Source organism: Dipodomys merriami, unplaced genomic scaffold, assembly GCF_024711535.1.
Source record: "Dipodomys merriami isolate MVZ:Mamm:240054 unplaced genomic scaffold, mDipMer1.0.p SCAF_5, whole genome shotgun sequence".
Classification (NCBI taxonomy): Eukaryota; Metazoa; Chordata; class Mammalia; order Rodentia; family Heteromyidae; genus Dipodomys; species Dipodomys merriami.
The window spans coordinates 26,279,003-26,297,858 of NW_027206068.1; the positions used below are offsets into that span (position 1 = coordinate 26,279,003).

Consider the following 18,856-nt stretch of genomic DNA (forward strand, 5'->3'; position numbering starts at 1 on the left):
AATTTGAGAGTAAACTGATGAAAACAAAGATCACCAATTATTCTAAAGAATTTCCAAGCCAGATTGCTTGTGGCTCATGCCTGTAATCTGAGATCTGATGACTGAGGCATTTTAAAGCCAGCTGGGACAGAAAAGTCTAAGAGACTCTAATTTCCAACTAACCAGGAAAGTGTCAGAAGGGAAAGTGGAGGTATGGCTAAGAGCAAGCCATAAATGAAAAAGCCAGGCAAAAGTGTGAGGTCTTGCATTCAATTCCCAGTACCAGCACAAGAAAAGAAAAAAAAATTCCACCATGTCCTATTACATGTTTAAATCTACATCTGATGACTGACATATTGATTTGTAAGCTGGAGAACAGTATGGTTTTAAGTTTTGTTTTGTTTTGTTTTGAACTAGTCCCAAGTATTAGGCTGAGTGTTTCTCTCCTTGTTTGATACCAAGAACAAGATGTAGGAACCAGTTAAATTGCACAGTCCATCCTTTGTCTCTGCAAACTTCTATCTGATCAAGGAAATACTTTTTAGCATCCTCTTCATTTTTCCCCACTGTCAGGGCACCCCGGATATATTCAATATCTTCTTTGCTGGTTAACTGGGGCATTCCGGTCATCAGCATCATGGAAAACAGGATGATCAGTAAGTTAGTGTGATGACGAAGGGCCAGGTAAGCCTTGACACAGACATCCTGCATGGAGGAAAAGAAAATGCTGTCAGTGGAGCTCCAGTAAACTGTAGGCTGAAGACTATGGGGCTGCCCAGGAATTTGCACCCACAAGTGAAGCCATCATGAGTGAGGTGGGTCTCAGCCTCAGAACTTGACAAGAACGCAAACTCATCTCAGCAGCACTTTGTGTTGTGCTCAAGGACAATTAGTTGATTTAGGTAAGTTCCATCTTCTCTCCTCATCTACTTTTCAGTTCAGTCTCTTTCCTAGGCACTTAAATAGAAGTATCTGCAGCCTATGAAGAGGACTGAGTCATGTTTTGAGCACCATTCTGGAATTAATAAACTTGGTGTCAACAAATATGTCTGAGATTTAGTTTTCATCTTTCCACTTTGTTCACTTCTAAAAGAAACAGATGAGTTAGCTTTCCACTGATTTCCAAAATGGTTGAATTAACTTTGAAATTTTGATATAAACTCTGAATACTTAGTGTGAGAGAGGCTTTGAAACTGTATGATGGCTGCTGCCTCTCCTCAAAGCCTTGAAGCAGCTGATTCAGGTGAGTTAGGCCTTCTTATTAAACAACAGGTGTGATCAGGTCATGTAAGTACTTCCAGAGCATGGGAAAATGTGGCAGGTCCTCAATTTCATAACATGTGACTAGCCCAGCCTCAATACCATAACTTATAAAGGTATCACATCAAGGAAGACAAAAGTCAATCATTATAGGTATAAATATTTCAAGTGAAAATTTCAAATGTTTCAAATAAAATCTGGACAAAAATGTGCCAAAAAAGATTCATGTCAAAAGTGCAAGACTTGTTCATCAGAAGAATAATTGTATTAATATCCATCCCTGATTTTTAAAAAGTAGCACGTAAACTAATATATGTGAAGAATTATCTTGTATTATCAAAACGATTCTACATAGTGAAATGCCAGAAAAGAAATGAACTATAAGATCAGCCATGTGAAGATAAAATGATAAGTATTTGTGAATGACATAGTTATCTTCTTTGGACACTGAAGGGAGGAAGTGTTCAATGTTATTTTAGCCAGCTTTTAATAAAGCCTCTTTTAAAAAAAGACAAATTAATTAATATAATGTGAAAATAGGAGCTACCAATTGGAGAATATAATGGAACAAACAGACTCAGTGCTTAGAACATGACAGGTTTGATGACTGACATGATGTCATGTAGCTAGAGTAACACACATATCAAACAATGTAGAACTATTTTAAGAAACTCAAACATTAGTACATCACATAAAAGAGAACTTAACTAAATGAAGCCACTTAGAATGTTTCTCAGAGATAAATATGTTCATTTTCAAGATGTGAAATATTCTTATTAGCCTGAAAACATATAAATATAGAATAAATATATAATAAGATTATATTATACATATAAATATAATATTATATAATATATATGTATAATATATTAATATATTTAATATATTACATAATATATTATATGTATAATATATTATATTATTATATTATATAATCTATATTTATTCTATATTTAATATGTAATATTATATGATATATATTATATGTATAATATATTATGTTATTATATAATATTATATATTTATTCTATATTTATATTTATATGTATAACATATAATATAGACATAGTATATAATATAAATATAATATATATAATAAAATACATTTTGAATGTTTAAATTGAGAAAGGATTTTAAGTTTATCCAGTTTGAAAAATCATAGTCATGAAAAACAATGTTTGCCATAATAGATACTATATAATACATTTTATAAAGTGTTTTCTAAAGAATAGTGTGAGCTGAGTGTGGTGGGTCATGACTGTAATTCTAGCTATCTGGGAATTAGAGATCAAAGTTTGAGGCCAGTCTGGACGTAAAAGTTCTTTCGATGCCATCTCAACTAATATGGTGGTATGCGCCTGTCATCTCTAGCTATATATGGGCAAGCACAAGTAAGAGGATCACAGCACAGGGAAGCCTGGACATAAATAACACCCTGCTTGTGAATCAAATGGTAGGATAAATGTTCTGTAAATGTAAGGCTGTGAGTTTAATCTGCAGTAAATTCCCTCCAAAAAAGTGGTTAAAAAGTATTGACTTTTTTCAAATAAAGAAAGAATTTTGTGAAACAACAAAAAGAGAGAGCATAGTAAATATAATATACAATAAAGGCTACTTCTCAAACTGGTGGGGAAAAGATTTGACAAATAAGACTGGAACAATCATTTGTTAACGATCACTATATGCCAAAATAAATTCTCAATGAATTAAAGAAGTAATTATTTAAGTAATCATGGTGTGGGAAGGCATTTATGGAGATAACTTCAAAGTGGGAAAGAAGTAGAGATTACAGAAATCTGTGTTGGTGGGAAAAATTTATCAGCAGTCATTAATAGAGGTCAATGACAAAGAAACAAAACACAACTATTTGCATCAAGACAGATCACTCTCCCAGCCCTGCTAAAAATTCTTACCAATCCCTAAAAAAGGAGAAAAATAGTGGGCTAAAAATAGGCCAATCAAGCACCAGACAATGGGTAAATGCAAGGGGTGGGGTGGGGCCAAGGGGAGAGGAATAGATGTGAAGAATAGTCAAGAAGTTAAGAGAGATGAGAGAAGCAGTGGGTTGGGAAGAATCGGTGTGAATGCTGAGAAGGGTGAGGGGTGACCTGTCAAGAAGCATTGCATTTATAAAGTGCTTTGCTACATGCCACTTCCTTTGTGCAACTACTTAACAACTTTTTTAAATGGCAGACTGATCAAAAGAGGAAAAATAGGCATAGGATGATATGTCTTATTCACACTATAAAACAAAAATAGATAATAAACCTACAAAATATGCCGCTTTATTAGGAAGCAAGGAAGTGAAACATAAATAGGAAACTACTCATCTGCAGAATGGAAAATTTGGGATTTCAGTGTTTTGAAGATAATGCCCAACATTGCCTATCATAGGCAGATGGTGATGGGAACAGGTGTTACTTGACCAGCACATCATTTAAAAGCATGCATCATTTGTAAGAAAGCTTATAAATGTCATAGAACTTAGTTGCAGTGAGAACTTGTACCTAAAAGGGTACATTTTGCTGTTTGTGAAATGTTCTTTAACAAACTTGACTTCTTAAATAGCTATATGCTTTTACCCAACCATTCCTAGGAGATGGATTGGAAAAAGGTTCCTGCAAAGCAATGGCAGTTGGATGCTTGCAGCTATATGAATGATAGTGAAGATGGATGTTCAATAAGCATACATAAAAGTGTTTATGACATATATGTGATCATTAACAGAAGGGTTCTAGATTTAAAGAAAAAGAAAGAAAGAAAGAATCTAGCTGTGATGGCTCAGGCCTGTAATCCTACCTACTGGGAGGCCAAAATAGGTGACTTAGGACACAAAAGTTCACTAAATTCCATCTCAATCAATAGGCTGCTCATGGTGGCACTGGGGAAACACAATGGCTGGGCGCCCTGGTGAGTCTGTCATCTCCAACAACATGGAGAAGTACAAGTAGAAGGATTGCTTCCCAGGCTGGCCTTGGCATAAAATGGGACCCTACAAAGGGGATGGAGATGTGGTTTATATGGTAGAGTACCTGCTTAGTAAGTGTACATCTCCAAGACCAAGCTTCAGGACTGCCAAGGAGAATGTTGGAAATAACATTAACAGTGATTATTTTTTGTTTGCTTTTAAATGATCTTATATGTAGCATTTGTATGTGGCAGAGTTCCTGGAATGACAACGGCTGGGCCTCTGTCATTCTGTGTCAGGGCTGGACACAGGCTGGACTACTCTGGCATCTTCTAAATGAGGCAATTTATATAAATTGCCACAGTGAGAAAGCAGGAGTTATCAGTCCTCTCCCTTTCCTACCACAGCCTCGGCGCCTCTTCCGTGTTACTCATGAGGCAGGAGCCTCAACACACCCCAAAGTCTGGCTGGGCTGCTCTTGTTGGAGCCCAGGTCTAAGTGTTCCCTGACTGTGGCCCCAGTGCATTAGCGCTTTTGCATTCTTAATGACTCCATTGATGTCCGGAAATCATTTTCTTTGCTCACCCATAGGACACACTGATGACTCCCCCTTTCTGGGTAATTACAGAGGCTAACAGCAGACTTCACCTCAGGCTATAGTCTCATTAATTTCCCAACTCTTGCAATTTTCACACCAGTGTGCTAGCGGATGTCTTTTGATTTTGATTTAGAGCACATTTTGATTTTTAATTATTTTCTAACTTTCTATACACTGGGGGGGACTCCAGGCAAATCCCCCCTGTGAGAGCCCACCATGTGGTCAATCTCTTTTTAATAGACAAATTTCAAAGAGGGAAATTAACTTGAGGGGAGGCAATTTCCACATAAACCCATAGGTACTCAGTAAATACTTGTTACATGGTGACATGTGGATGTAAAAGTTCCTGCCTTACGCAAAGGGACCCATTATGGGAAAGGAATTGTCTTGCTCTGGAAGGCCATCTCGCCCATAGGAATGATTATTATTATTGGGGAAGGTTTGCTGAAGACCGAGCTCAGGGCTTCGTGCATGCTGGGCAAGTGCTCTACCACTGAGCTACATCCCCAGCTCAAGTTGCTTTTATTGGCTCTAATTGTTTGGCTAGTGCTGGTTTTCACACAGAGCCTCTTCTATGAAAAAGAAAATGTCCTCTCCAAATAGAACTGCATGTCCCATGCATATCAGAAACAATGGCCACCTCTGATGGGCTGAGGAGCTGGGGGAAACAGCAGAGCCCCACCTAGCTGTATGAACTCAGATCCTTAGTGATAATCATACCAGTTTCATATGGCTGTGGGGAGATCTAATGGGTTAGGTTTTTTTCTTTTGATATGTTTTTATTTTATTTAATTAATTAATTTATTTTTGTCAGTCATGGGGCCTGAACTCTGGGCCTGGGCACTGTCCCTCAGCTCTTCAGCACAAGGCTAGCATTCTACCACTTGAGGCACAGTGCCACTTCCAGCTTTTTCTGCTTATGTGGCACTGAAGAATCGAACCCAGGGCCTCCATGCATGCAAGGCAAGCACTCTACCACTGAGCCATCTTTCTACCCCTGATATGATTTTTAAAAATTATATTTAAGTAATTATACAAAGGAGTTGCCATTTATGATACAACTTATCACAGGTTGGCTTTTGTTAGTAGACATCATGAAGAGTTGTGTTTGAACACACTCATCTCTCATTGCTAATGACATTTTCCCATCTAAACCATCTATCTAAACAACTCCTTCAACATGGTCCAGACATTGGTGGGTAAGGTAGGTTGGAATGGGTGATAAGCCTGATTCTATCCAGTGTTGTAGGCAGGCTGTCTTCACACTGGCCCTCTGAGGATTAGACAGGTGTGCCCACTGGTTGCATCTGTGAATGCCACTCTTGCTGTGGGACAATGGTTGAGCACCTGCTATCCCCCCTAAGCACCAAAAGTTTTATTTCTGTCCTCTGCACTCAGTTACAGGGTTTGTAACATTTCCTGACCATGGTGCTCTGGCCTGTGGTGCAAGGGACAAGAAGGATGTGGTTTGGGAACTTAGGGGAATACCCAGAAGACAGAAGTTACTAGCTCTTGAAGGATTTTTCCCTGCTTCCAGGGCTACCTGACATTGACTTCAAACATTATTGACTCAATTATCTGTCTAAGGCTTTGCATTATTGAGTGGAGAAGGGAGTAGGGGTAGAATCTGGTTTGAGAGACTTGGTTTAATGAAGAAAGCATTACATTATGATTAATGTCATTAGCTGGAATGATATTAGTAGCTAATAAATAGGTTGAACCTATGTAGCATGTCTGCTCTTAATTTCATTGTCAATTTAAGTACAGAGTCTAAGTACTAAAAGGAAGAATTGTTTTTACAAACTACCACCCTTATAAGTCTTGGAAACAAAAAAAAATTATTACCACTTTGCTAACTTCCTTGACTAAAAACAAATTATTTCCATTCACAATCACCAAATTGTTTAAGCATTTATGAGCTGTGTCTGCTTTAGACCATCCAAGGCTACATGGAATATTTTTCTTACAATCAAAACCTTCCATTTTCCTCCAGAAATGAAGTTCAAGTGAGGTATTACTGTATATATTCACAAAAATGAACAAGTTACAGATGGACAAACAAAAGCAAGGAAAAGCCAGGAAAGCAAAAGCTCCAGTGAAGGATTTTTAGCTGAGGGGAGAGAGAGATGAGAAGCTTACATATATTCATAATTCAAGAAAAACAAGTCCCAACTTATTTACTTTTCTTCAGTAGTGATGTGTCTGTCTGCTAGAGAAAGAACCCTGTGGGAGAGAAACATTTTAGTCCAGGGTTAAGAATTTTATCATTTATTTTCATAGAAACCATGCATTGTCAAACCAATACCTTTAGGAGTTATTTTGAAAGAGATGGTCGTTGATTAGCAAAATTAATAATGCAAAAGTACTCTCTGGTAAAACTAAAAGGAATGGATATCTAGCAATTAGCTGTGTACTTACTGAATTGGAATTAGGGGTCTTATGACCATGAACTTGAAAGTTATCCTCAGACTAGATGTTAGAAAGGAAAAGGGTTGTACAGTCGTCTTCTCAAATATTTAGCGAGGTATTTGTTAGAAACCTAAAGGCTACAATTAATCTGTTCTATACATTGGTCTCTCTCTATGTATGCTTACCTTGTTTCAATAAAAATTTAAGTCGTAACTGTTGGATATACAAAACTCAAAATAATATAGAAAAAGGAAAGAGAATAACAAAGAAAACTATCCGCAATAGACTGGGGAAAGAAACTGATTTAAAACCACATATCACAAATCCTATACATTAATATGGGTAATTTTCAAATATTTCTAGTCAAAAAGAAACTCTAATTCATTTCTTCATCCAATGAGTAGAGGAGTTATGTTTTTAAATCATAACTCTATTTCTTTAAGCGAGATAGTACTTTTGTAGCAACTAAGACCCATACAAATTTCTCAAGAGAATTTTTATGGAGAAAACACTTTGTAACATGACAAATGGCATCCTTGATAGTATTCTTAAGGCAGACAAAACAATTCTCTCAGAGAAACTAAACAGTGAGAAAGAATGATGTCAGAAGAATAGTTACTCTTGATTAAGTCTAATATCTTAGGCACTGAGTGATACTGCTGATAGATTAGCCCATAAATCCAGCCCAAGGCCATCTCTCCAGTCTTGGATTCATATCTTCTGCCAAAAGAACAGTGATTAAATTCAATAAACTTAATGAAGGCTTAACAACTTGATGACCCCACAGAGCTTTTCATGTGGAGGAGACATTACACCAACATGTTCAGATGGCTACAAATGGCTGATGCTGGGCATTACTTTGCAGGTCTCTTCCCATGGATAACATGGAAAGATGTGAAGTACTCAGTGTTCATCCTGAGATGGAGGAGGATGACCTAGTTTAGTGGTCCTGAGCACACATTCCAAGAAGGAATGCTTCATCAGCTTGGTACATTGTGACAGATGCACTTCTCATGGCCCATCTGACCTACCATAGACCTTAATTAGACTAATTTCTGGTTAATCCACTGAGCTCCCAAGGACTTCTTTGCTTTGCTCTGTTCTCTAACTGCTTTTTCCAGCCCCTGCAGTGTTTCAAGTTGGACCCAAATGCCATTCCTTGACTCAAATTCTACTTCATACCCCATGGATACCTATGCTCCATCCACACTGGGCAGTTGTTTCTAAATATTGATTGCATATACTTTTCTCAATCTACTTGTTCATGCTGTTCTTTCTGCTTGGATGTTCCCTCTCGTTCCTGCATCTTACTGACAAAAGGAGATTGGATTCAGCCCCAAAGGTCCCATAAGAATACTTCCTTGTCTGAAGGAACCTTTTCTATCCTCAGGCTAGGAGTAATTGCCCTCTCTTTAAACCACTCCTAACTTGCTCTGCATGGTCTTTCTTAGCACCAACTTTGTTTGGGTCTCCCTTCTGTTGCATGGCATCTGGAACAGTATGTCTGCTTTGCGCTTGGCATAGTAGAGACAATCTGCCTATGTGAGATGGGGGAAAACTTCAAGTTCAGTCTTGGGGCAAGGCTCACTGACGTAAAAATCACAAGGGATTGGAGAATAATTATATTTGAAGAAGACTAAACTGGAAAGCTCTCAGTCTTTCCAATGTGGACCTTATATGCATAGCCCAGCACCTGAAATATAGTAGGTATTTAACAAATGCATGCTGAATCAATATCCTATTTTTGACAGGACATTGAATGGATGAACAGGGCCTGGTCACTATGACAGGGTGGTACAGGAGACTGAGAAGGGCCAGGCATCAAGTTACAAGTACACACACACACACACACACACACACACACACACGCACGCACGCACGCACGCACACACACACACACACACACACACACACACACACACGCATGGAGACTCCTGCATAAAGGAGGAGACAGAGAATAGTAGTGAGGAATAGTAGAAGGTGGAGTGATCCTCACCCGAATGTCAGATGGATAGTCTATCTCCAGTGAGTTGGACAAGTGAGGACCATGCCTTAGTCCTAGAAACAGCTTAACAGACAACTCTATCCTGGCCCTCCAGGATAGAGGTGGACTTAACTTGCAAAACTCTAAGTTTATAACTTGCTGAGTCTGCACTCTGCAAGGAGACAGGGCACACGCTGATCCTGCAGGCTGAAGGCCTTGTGTACCCTGGCATGGGACAAGATTGCCGTACTAGAGACAGGGCAGGGCCTGGGAACACTTGCAAGAAAATTTCCAGCAGCCTAGATTCAAGTAATACAAGGAGCAGGACTGGAAGGCTGAGGAAATGCTTCTTAACAGTGACATCTAGGGGCAAGAGCCTTTGAAGGACATTTCCAAACTGCCTGCTTTACATGTTTGTGGTTCTGAATGCTACTGGCTCCCCAGATGACCAGATTTACCTTGCACATTTGCTTAGTGCCTATTGTGTGCAAAGATCTTAAACATACTTGTTTATAAGAGAAGTTGTGTTCCTTGAAAACTGTCTTGTATTGAATGTGTGCTATATGTATTATTTCATGTTGCATTCTGCTCTCTTTGGGAAAAAAGTATAATATTTATTTCAATAAATATCACTGGCTGGGTGTTTGTGGCTCATGCCTGTAATCCTAGCTACTCAAGAGGCTGAGATCTGAGTATCATGATTCAAACCCAGCCCATACAGGAATGGCTGTGAGATTCTTATCTCCAGTTAGCCACCAAAAAGCCAGAAATAGAGGTATGGCTCAAAGGTAAAGCATTAGTCTTGAGCAAAAAAGCTTAGAGACAGTGCCCAGGCCTGAGTTCAAGCACCAGTATACACATACACACACACACACACACACACACACACACACACACACACACACACACACACACACACACACACACTATCAGTTAAGCTCTGTTTTCATTCTTTAAAAACAAATGTTTTTCTGTATTTTCTTTCCCTACTAATATCTTCATCATATTAATGCTTTGTATTTTCTTTTAAATAAATTGATTTTTATTGTCTTTAAATAGTCATACAAAAGGTTTTTGATTGATTATGTCAATTTATATGTCCAATGCATCTTGATCAGTGTCACTCCTTCCATCATCTCCCCCATGGAGATATTTTTCTAAGATATTGTCATCATTAAGTTATACCTGTCTGGTAAGATGCTGCTCCAGAGATTAGAAGATCCTGTTAGATTGAAATAGTGGACCTTAATTCGGTGTCTCTGTAATAATAGTTTCTTTTGAAACTATTTCCCTATTCTAAAAGTAACTTATGAATAAGAGTCCCAGGCTTGGGGCTGGGACTTAGTGGTAGAGTGCTTGACTATGTATGAAGCCCTGGGATCGATTCCTCAGTACCACAGAAATAGAAAAAGTCAGAAGTAGAACTGTGGCTCAATTGGTAGAGTGCTAGTATTGAGCAAAAGAAGCTCAGGGACAGTGCCCAGGCTCTGAGTTCAAGCCCCAGACTGGCAAAAATAAAAATAAGAGTCCCAGACTAGACCAGCTACATTAGAAGAGAAAGAGGTGAGACAGCTCAGCTTTTCCTCTTTCAGATCTTCATTTCCCTTCCCAAGCCATGGGCACTGATGGTTTTATTCTTTGTGGAAAAGCTCACTTCATCTTAGCAGAAAATGGGTCAACTTCTTTGCATCTTTCTTCACAAGTTATTGAAACAAAAAACACCTTGTATTAATCAACCTTATCAGGTCCAAATTAGCAATTCACTGGAAATGAGGACATCTTTCATCCAAAATGCAAATGTACACATCATTTCCCAGCTTGCCTAAAGATGACAGCTTGGTTATACAAGATTCCGAAGCTCTGTTTGCTCAATAGTGTTTAAACATGTGTTCTCTGAGGGTTACGAATTTTAATTCCAAAAGAAAGCATAAGGACAAAGAAACAGCGCATATTGGAGTAGTAGAATCGAGGAAAGTAAAAAATTTCCCATCTGAATTAAATGATGAATATTTTGCTACCATCTTTGCCAAGCAGGAAAACTTTGGAAATTCTGTAGTTTCATGATTTTCTGATTCTGGTATTTAGCTTCCTCTTGTGTAAGGAAGGCGGGGAAAGATGGAAGAAGGTGAGCAGAGAGGGGGAGAGGGGAGGGAAAGCAGAATGGGAGAGTTGGGAGTCCATGTGCTTTTTAACCAGAACAAACTACATTTTATATATTGCCTAGAATCGTACTGCAAAAATGTTTTCTCGGCTTAGCAGTTTTTGAAGTTTGGAGATCCTCTGTGATAGACATATTAATGCTGACTGTGGTTTACTGAATCCCCATTGGTCTAAGTGCTGGCCTAAGCAGTCTACATATTGAGCTCTGCCCCTGGCTGGAGATGGGAGCAGTTTGCTCCTAGATGTGAGCTCACATTACCATCTGGTTTCAGCAGAGGACCAGAGCCTCAGTTGCTCAGGCTTGGCCTGGAGCCTTCAGGACTGTAAACTAAATAAACCCTTCTCTTTATAAAAACACAGTAAGTAAATAATCCCTAAATGCATCACATGAAGTAAGTCTTATCTCATCTTTACAATGAAGAAAGCATGGCTCTGAAAGGATGAGAAAGTTTCCCCATGTACACAGTTTTTAAACAGCAGGACTAAGATTCAAGGTCAAGTTTGTCTGTTTCAAAGAGCAGCGTGGTCAAAAAGGTGGAGAAACACTCCTAGTACAAGAGGAAAGCCTGTGTAAGGGCTCATTGCAAGTGTATTGCCAAGGGTGGAAGCTGCCAGTGAGGCCAGGGACTCTCTCCTTGGCCTCCCCATATCAAAGATCTTTTCATGACAGAAAATAACAATAATAACAACAAAGAAAACTAGTTACTGTGGGGTAGGCTTAGGGAAACATTGTCAGTCACAGGAGAGGTGGGCCATTTTAGGTGTAATTCATGCTTGAATCCCAGCTATGCAGGAGAGACAGGTAGGAGGAGAATTTTATTCTGAGACTAGCTTGGAGAAAAAGCTAGAACTCTGTCCTAAAAATAAGCTAATTTGCAAAAAGGGCTGGGTCAGTTGGCTCAAGTGAGAATGGCCGCTTAGCATGTGTGAGATTCTGAATTCAAATCCCATTCACCATAAAAAGGAAGAGAAATATGTGTGTATATAATATGTTGCATGTTATATATTATATACCATGTATTATATATTACATATAACGTGTTATATATAATATATAATTTCCATCAAGTTCAAATTCCTGTGGTTGTATGATTCTTTGAGTGACAATTTATTGTTGCTAGTCAGATGAACCTCATTTCCAGGAAGGTAAAACTGACTACCTTTTCCCCTTAAAAGGTAGAATTCTTCCAGATTCTTTTTTTTCTAAAGCATGTTTATTTCTTCCAGGAAATTTACAAAATATACATTTTTAAACTTTAAAGCAAAGCAGGACTGAATTGTGTCAAGTCTCTGGATTACAGTCTGAAACCTATTTGTGTTATGCAGAAACACACACACTGAAACCCTAAGATTATCGAACCATAGAAATCTCTGTTTCTGTGATACCACTGGAACTTGTAATTACTAAGTGGAAAATCAGCCTGAAGAACAACCAGGAACACCCAGGTTACAAGGAAATACTTCCTGGTACATGTTCCTAGGAAGCTCAAGGCCCATGGTACCTCCCCAGCATCACATGGGACTTAGGACTCAGGAGAGGACTTGGGGAAAAGACTTGCTCCTGAGAGGCACAGTGCAAATCGTCACATGTTTAACTACACTAGTGGAGGTGGCTACTTAAGAGGGAACTCAGGAAAATCATTCTCTGTTTTATGTTGAACTGTATTCATGAATGTTTATTGGATTTAAAAGTGTAAAATGTTCTTATTGGACACTTCAAATTTCTGAGTCAAAACAATATAAGTCAGGAACTGGTGGTTCAGGCCTATAATCTCAACTACTCAGGAGGCTGAAATATGAGGATCATGGTTTGAAGCCAGTCTGGGCAGAAAAATTTGTGAGACTATTATCTCCAACTAATCACCAAAACCCAAGACATGAAGCTGTGGCTAAAGTAGTAGAGTGCTAGCCTTAAGCCAAAAAGCTCAGGGACAGTGCCCAGGCTCTGAGTTCAAGCCCCAGGCTCAACACCAAAAAAGAAAAAAAAAATCCCCCAATCCAAAAAACCAACAAACAACAAGATAGAATGGATATGTGCTGAGTGTTAGTGGCTCATATCTGTAATCCTATCTATTCAGATCTGAAGATCAAGGTTTGAAGCCAGCCCAGGCAGGAAAGTCTGTGAGTCATATCTTCACTTACCCAGCAAAAAGTCAGTGGAGCTGTGGTTCAAGTGGTAGAATGCTGACCTTGATCAAAAAAAGCTAAGGAATAGTGTCTAGGCCCTAGTTCTGGTGCATGTGCATGCATGCATGAATGTATATACACACATACACACACACACACACACACACACACACACACACACACACTCACACACACTGAGGATATAGAGCAGGCAAGAATGTAAGAATATGCAGAGACTGAACATTCCCAGAGCTATGGGAGACTTGTGGACATTTGCAAGTGGACACTAGGCAAGTACGACAAATCTAAGCTCTGAGTAGAAAGTGGGCCGGGCTGAATAGCTTTCCATGGGGAAAGGGATGCTTCCTTCTTACTTTGCAGAGAGGCAAGTTAAGCCCAGGAGTTAAGCCAAGGAGATCTCTGTCTTCATCATGTGATAAAAACACATGGCCATAGAAATAAAATTCAGCTCATGATGATCGGAGAGTCCCAAACTCTGTGTGAAGTCTGAATCTTCTAGTCGATGCAACGACTGGATATATATCCAGTCCTAAGCCTTTTTTTCCTGATTCCCTTCCCGGCCTTTCTTCACCTCCAGCCTCACCCTGGCCTCCCGTACCGTCACCCTAAGCGTCACCACTCAGGGAAATTCTTCACTTGTTTTGTCTTAGGTAGGAGGGTAACTGGGACACATCAGTCTCCACTTGGGGAGTGGGAAGAAGTAATGAGAGAGGTTGGGGTGCCGTAGCAGAAGTGACAGTAAAGGCTGGGTGAGCCCCAGGTGGAAGGAGACGGGAAAGCAACGTGCTGCCACACCTGGTTGCTTGGTATTTGCAATCAAAGGAGACATACCTGAAATTTCTGGAAGTGTGGGCTTGTCTTCTTTCCAGATGTCCCCATCACAAACAGGAAGTCTGGAGTCAGCACAAATGGCACTCTTTCCTTATTAATGCCCAGGAAACTTTTGTAATTCCCCAGAATATGTCCAAAGTCAATATGGAATAGGTTTCCTTAAAAGAAGAAAATGTCTGACATCATTACATAGCATGAGTGCTTGTAATAACACATTAGTTTCTTGAAATGATTTTTGGATTGACTAAAAATGTGCTATCTTGTGCAAGTGTATTTTTTCCTGTTTTCTTAGCTTGTGGTATTTTTGGTCTTAGCAGGTGTGTGAAAGAAGTAGTAGCCACAGAGCATTTTTTTGAATGAGGCGTGTTTTATAACCTTCTGCTGTGCTTCTGACGGGAGCCAAATGCCATTAAAAGACATTCTTGACTCAAAAGTATTCTTAGAAACATACACTCAACACCCTGACTAATATGTCACCATGATATGCCTAAGACTTGCTCATGGTTTTCAAGTAACTCAGGGACAGACCGATAGCTCATGCCTGGGGGAGGGGCTTCCATACACCTGCTGCCGCTGAAGAGCGCTAATACTATGTCACTTTCAATCCCTCCTCTGTCAATTTCTACCACCATATCATTTCTTCATATTCATTTGTTCCTTCATCATTTTGATAGTCCACAAATGACTTATCTCTTGTGTTACACTTATCCTTACGGGAAATAAATAAATATTGGGGTACCTTTTCCAGTTTCCTTTCCTTTTTGTTGTTTGTTGAGATGGCTATTACAGGGCATTGGTTGGCCTCAGATTCCTAACTTAGCCCTGAGTCTAGTATTACAGGTGTGCGCCATCATGGCTGGCAGACTCTAGTCTTTTATTTATTCAAAATTCATATACAAAAATATAATACGGTGACCAGTACTGGCCCCTATCAGAATGGACAGACAAGAAGGGAGAGTTCAAGCTTTCACTCTGAATTACTGTTTACCTGTTTTAGTTCTGGGTTCAAATTTGGGGTCTTCACCTGATAGAAACCTAGTCTACAACTTGAGCCATATCTCCATCTTTTTTATGCTTTATTTACTGTTCATAGGGTCTCCTGTTTTTGCCCGAGGCTGATCTTAGACCATGATCCTGTAATGACACCTTCTAGTATCAAGGATTACAAGGACACATGACCATGCCTGGTTCATTTTTTGAGATAGGGACTGGATGACATTTTTATCTGAGCCAACCAAGAACCATACTCTTACTTTTTTTTCCTGCTAGTCCTGGGGCTTGAACTCTGGGTCTGGGCATTCTGTCCCTGAACCTCTTATGCTCAAGGCTAGCCCTGTACCACTTGAACCACAGCACCACTTCTGGTTTGTTTTGATTAGTTTATTGGAGATCAGAGTCTCGTAAACTTTCCTGCCCAGGCTGGCTTCAAACTGTGATCCTCAAATTTCAGCCTCTTGAGTAGCTAGGATTACAAAGCATGAGCCACTGGCCCCCAGCTTAACTTTTACTTTTTTTTTTGCCAGTCCTGGGGCTTGAACTCAGGGCCTGGGAACTGTTCCTGAGCTTCTTTTGCTCAAGGCTAGCACTCTACCACTTGAGCCACAACACCACTTCCAGCTTTTTCTGTTTATGTGGTACTGAGGAATCGAACGCAGGGCTTTATGCATGCTAGGCAAGCACTGTACCACTAAGCCACATCCCCAGACCGTTAACTTTTACTTTTAAGCCTCATTTCCTACTCTTCTTCCCTTACTCACTCCTGAGTCCTCAAAGGGGTGGGACCTATCTAGGACAATGAAGGTATGAGGGTTCTGGGCTGTGTGCTGGGAGGACAGAAGGGGAGGTAGTATTTCACAAGGACATGTGGAGAAAGTGGAGTATTCTGGAGGGGAGGGCGGTGGTGATGGATGGGCAACAATCAGATTCTCTTAAAGCCATTTAACTGAACACTTGGCAATAATTACGACAGGAAATTTTATGTGATGTGTATTTTACTACAATAAAGGACTGTTCTACAACAAACAAACTCACCTGTTTCTGAGATCATAATATTGTCATTGTGTCTGTCGCCTATTCCAAGAACAAAAGTGGCCACACAGTAGCCAGCACAGGAATAGACAAATCTCTCCACAGCTGCCTGAAACTAAAGAAGCGTCGAATATTAATTGCCTTCTAACTACAAAGAGCAGCATAAATCTATTACAAATGGCTTTCAAAAAAAAAAGCAACTGATTTCAGAGAGTCAGTGAGTTGTGCCTGATTTCATTAGCATTGTATCTACTGAGTGCCAGCTTTTACATTTCCCTGCTTTATATTTTCGAGGAAGAGCGGATGATCAAAGCCAAAGGCAACAGTAATTTAATCATAGGGTTCACATCCTTGCCTTGAATCACTTGCCCACAACTAGACAGAAGCCAGAGCAATTTCTCCTTCACTGGTGAACGTGTGTCTTGTTCGTGACCATCATAGAGTTGGTCTGTACTCGCAAATCCACATGTAAAACAGATTAGCAAGTGTTACTAATTGCGATTCTTCCTCCAAAAGGCTGCTAAATATGCAAATTGGGAGTGTTAAGCCATAGAGCTTTAAATGCCAGCCAGCCAGTGTAAGCACCCAGCTTGAGAGGAGTCTGTTCCCTGCAGAGGACTGGCAGCCTGGCATTTTCAATGTCCCTAACTTACCATTTACACTACAGTAAGTTATACATTGCTTGTTTGGGTGATGTGGTATTTCCCAGGTAGGAAAGAATTTACATATAGTTGCTAAAATCTTGGTGCTGAACAACAAAAATAAACAGCCACAAAAAGGACTAGCCAGGCATCTGTGTCTGGAGAGGGTTTGAAGTCAGCCCTGGAAGACAAATCTACATGTTTCTTATCTCCAATGAATTACCAAAAAGCCAAAATGAAGATGTGGTTCAAGTGGTAGAGCACCAGTCTTGAGTGAAAAAACTAAGAGTCAGCATCCAGGCCCTGAGTTCAAGCCCTAGTACTAGTGCTCGCGCGCGCGTGTACGTGCACACACACACACACACACACACACACACACACAGCACTAAAAGATTATTTTTTAGAACCAAACTCTATGCAAAGCATAGAATAAAGGAGAAGGAAATAGTAGAGACATGTGGAGTGCCTCTGTTTCAGATATGCTATGTCATCAGGGGAAAGCCCTGAACCCCACTGGCTCATGGGTAAAGGCCTTCCTTCACTATGCAGCATATCTGGAGGTAGGACACGGGATGGTCCTTTGGTGGAATCTCCATTACAGGTAGATGAGATCTTGGAGCGCTTTGGGTGGGGGAGGGAACACAGGAACTCACCTTCTCTTCAATGGGGCATTTTTCTTTGAGCCAGTGGTTCAGGACTTCATCTTTAAAGGCACCTGTGTTGCCCACTGTGCTTTGCTGAATTTTGGCAATTGTTGTGGCATCTTTGACAATCTCGATCATTCCTATACAAAGATGCAGAGTTGGATAGAGACCAGAGTCTGGGTCTGCCCCAAAGGAGGAAGACCTGTATTTTGGTTGAATGGAAGGACAGGAGGTTTTGTTGCTTTGATTTTGTTCATCTTATTTGGTTTTTGGTTGGTTTGGCTTTATTGCCACAGCGTTAATTTCCAGTTCTGAGTTGTTGGATGGATTAGTAGGGAGAGAAAAGAGGAGCAAGACATAAAAGTTGTGTGGGATGTTATCTCAAGTTCCCTGAATGAGAAAAGTGCTGGCTTTGGGTGGTAATAAGGAGAGGCATTTGTATATTTCTGTTTTTTATTTTATTTACCTATTTATGTATTTATTCATTATTTTTGTGTGTATATATTGCTGGCCCTGGGACTTAAACTCAGGATGTGGCATTGTTCCTTAGCTCTTAAATTTTTTTGTTCAAGGCTGGCATTCTACCACTTGAGCCACAGTTCCACTCCTGCCAGATAAGAGCCTCATGAACTTTTCTGCCCAGGCCAGCTTCAAACTGTGGTCTTCAGATCTCAGCAACCTGAGTAGTTAGAATTACAGGTGTGAGCCACCACTCCCAGCTCTCTCTCTCTCTCTCTCTCTCTCTCTCTCTCTCTCTCTCTCTCTCTCTCTCTCTCTCTCTCTCTCGCTCTCTCGCTCTCTCGCTCTCTCTCTGTCTTAGAGTTACAGGGACAAATGCCAAAGGTTTTGCTCACTTTTCACATCAGAAACTTGGGCAAAAAATGGTTTGATTGATACAAAGATGTTAAATGTCTATAAAAGTGCCTGAGTATATTGTAGTGTGTAATAGCTTTGCTAATGTGAATCCTGCCGTTTAAAAAGAAGTGACATCTTTCTGTCTCATTTTAAATGTTATTTGTGGGAGATGGGTTTAATGTATAATGAGGAATTAAAGCTTTGAGGTAGAGAAGCACAGGAGGGACCAAGATCTTACTAAAGTAATTTCCATGTATAGTCACAAGAATTTGAGTCATGCACTCACGTAACTTCAACATATGCATATCTTGAATTGAGAGTCATATTCATTAGCCTAGGAACATTTTCTTCTTTTTGTATGATGATGATTTCAATTTTTCCCTTGTTAAATGCCTGAACTGAAAGAATTAT

At 39.8% G+C, this 18,856-nt stretch overlaps 1 protein-coding gene across 7 annotated transcripts in view; it reads right to left on the reverse strand.

The window, feature by feature from the left end:
* Positions 1 to 229: 229 nt before the first annotated feature.
* Pik3cg (phosphatidylinositol-4,5-bisphosphate 3-kinase catalytic subunit gamma) overlaps positions 230 to 18,856 on the reverse strand; it is a 34,894-nt gene continuing 16,267 nt past the window's right edge. For all 7 annotated transcript variants that reach the window (XM_069996243.1, XM_069996242.1, XM_069996244.1 and 4 more), the window contains 4 exons: positions 17,600 to 17,730; positions 16,309 to 16,420; positions 14,278 to 14,435; positions 230 to 684 (listed from right to left, as the gene is read on the reverse strand). In XM_069996243.1, the coding sequence (XP_069852344.1) occupies positions 406 to 684; positions 14,278 to 14,435; positions 16,309 to 16,420; positions 17,600 to 17,730 (680 nt within the window). In that variant the 3' untranslated portion in view covers positions 230 to 405. The remainder of the gene's footprint in view (positions 685 to 14,277; positions 14,436 to 16,308; positions 16,421 to 17,599; positions 17,731 to 18,856) is intronic.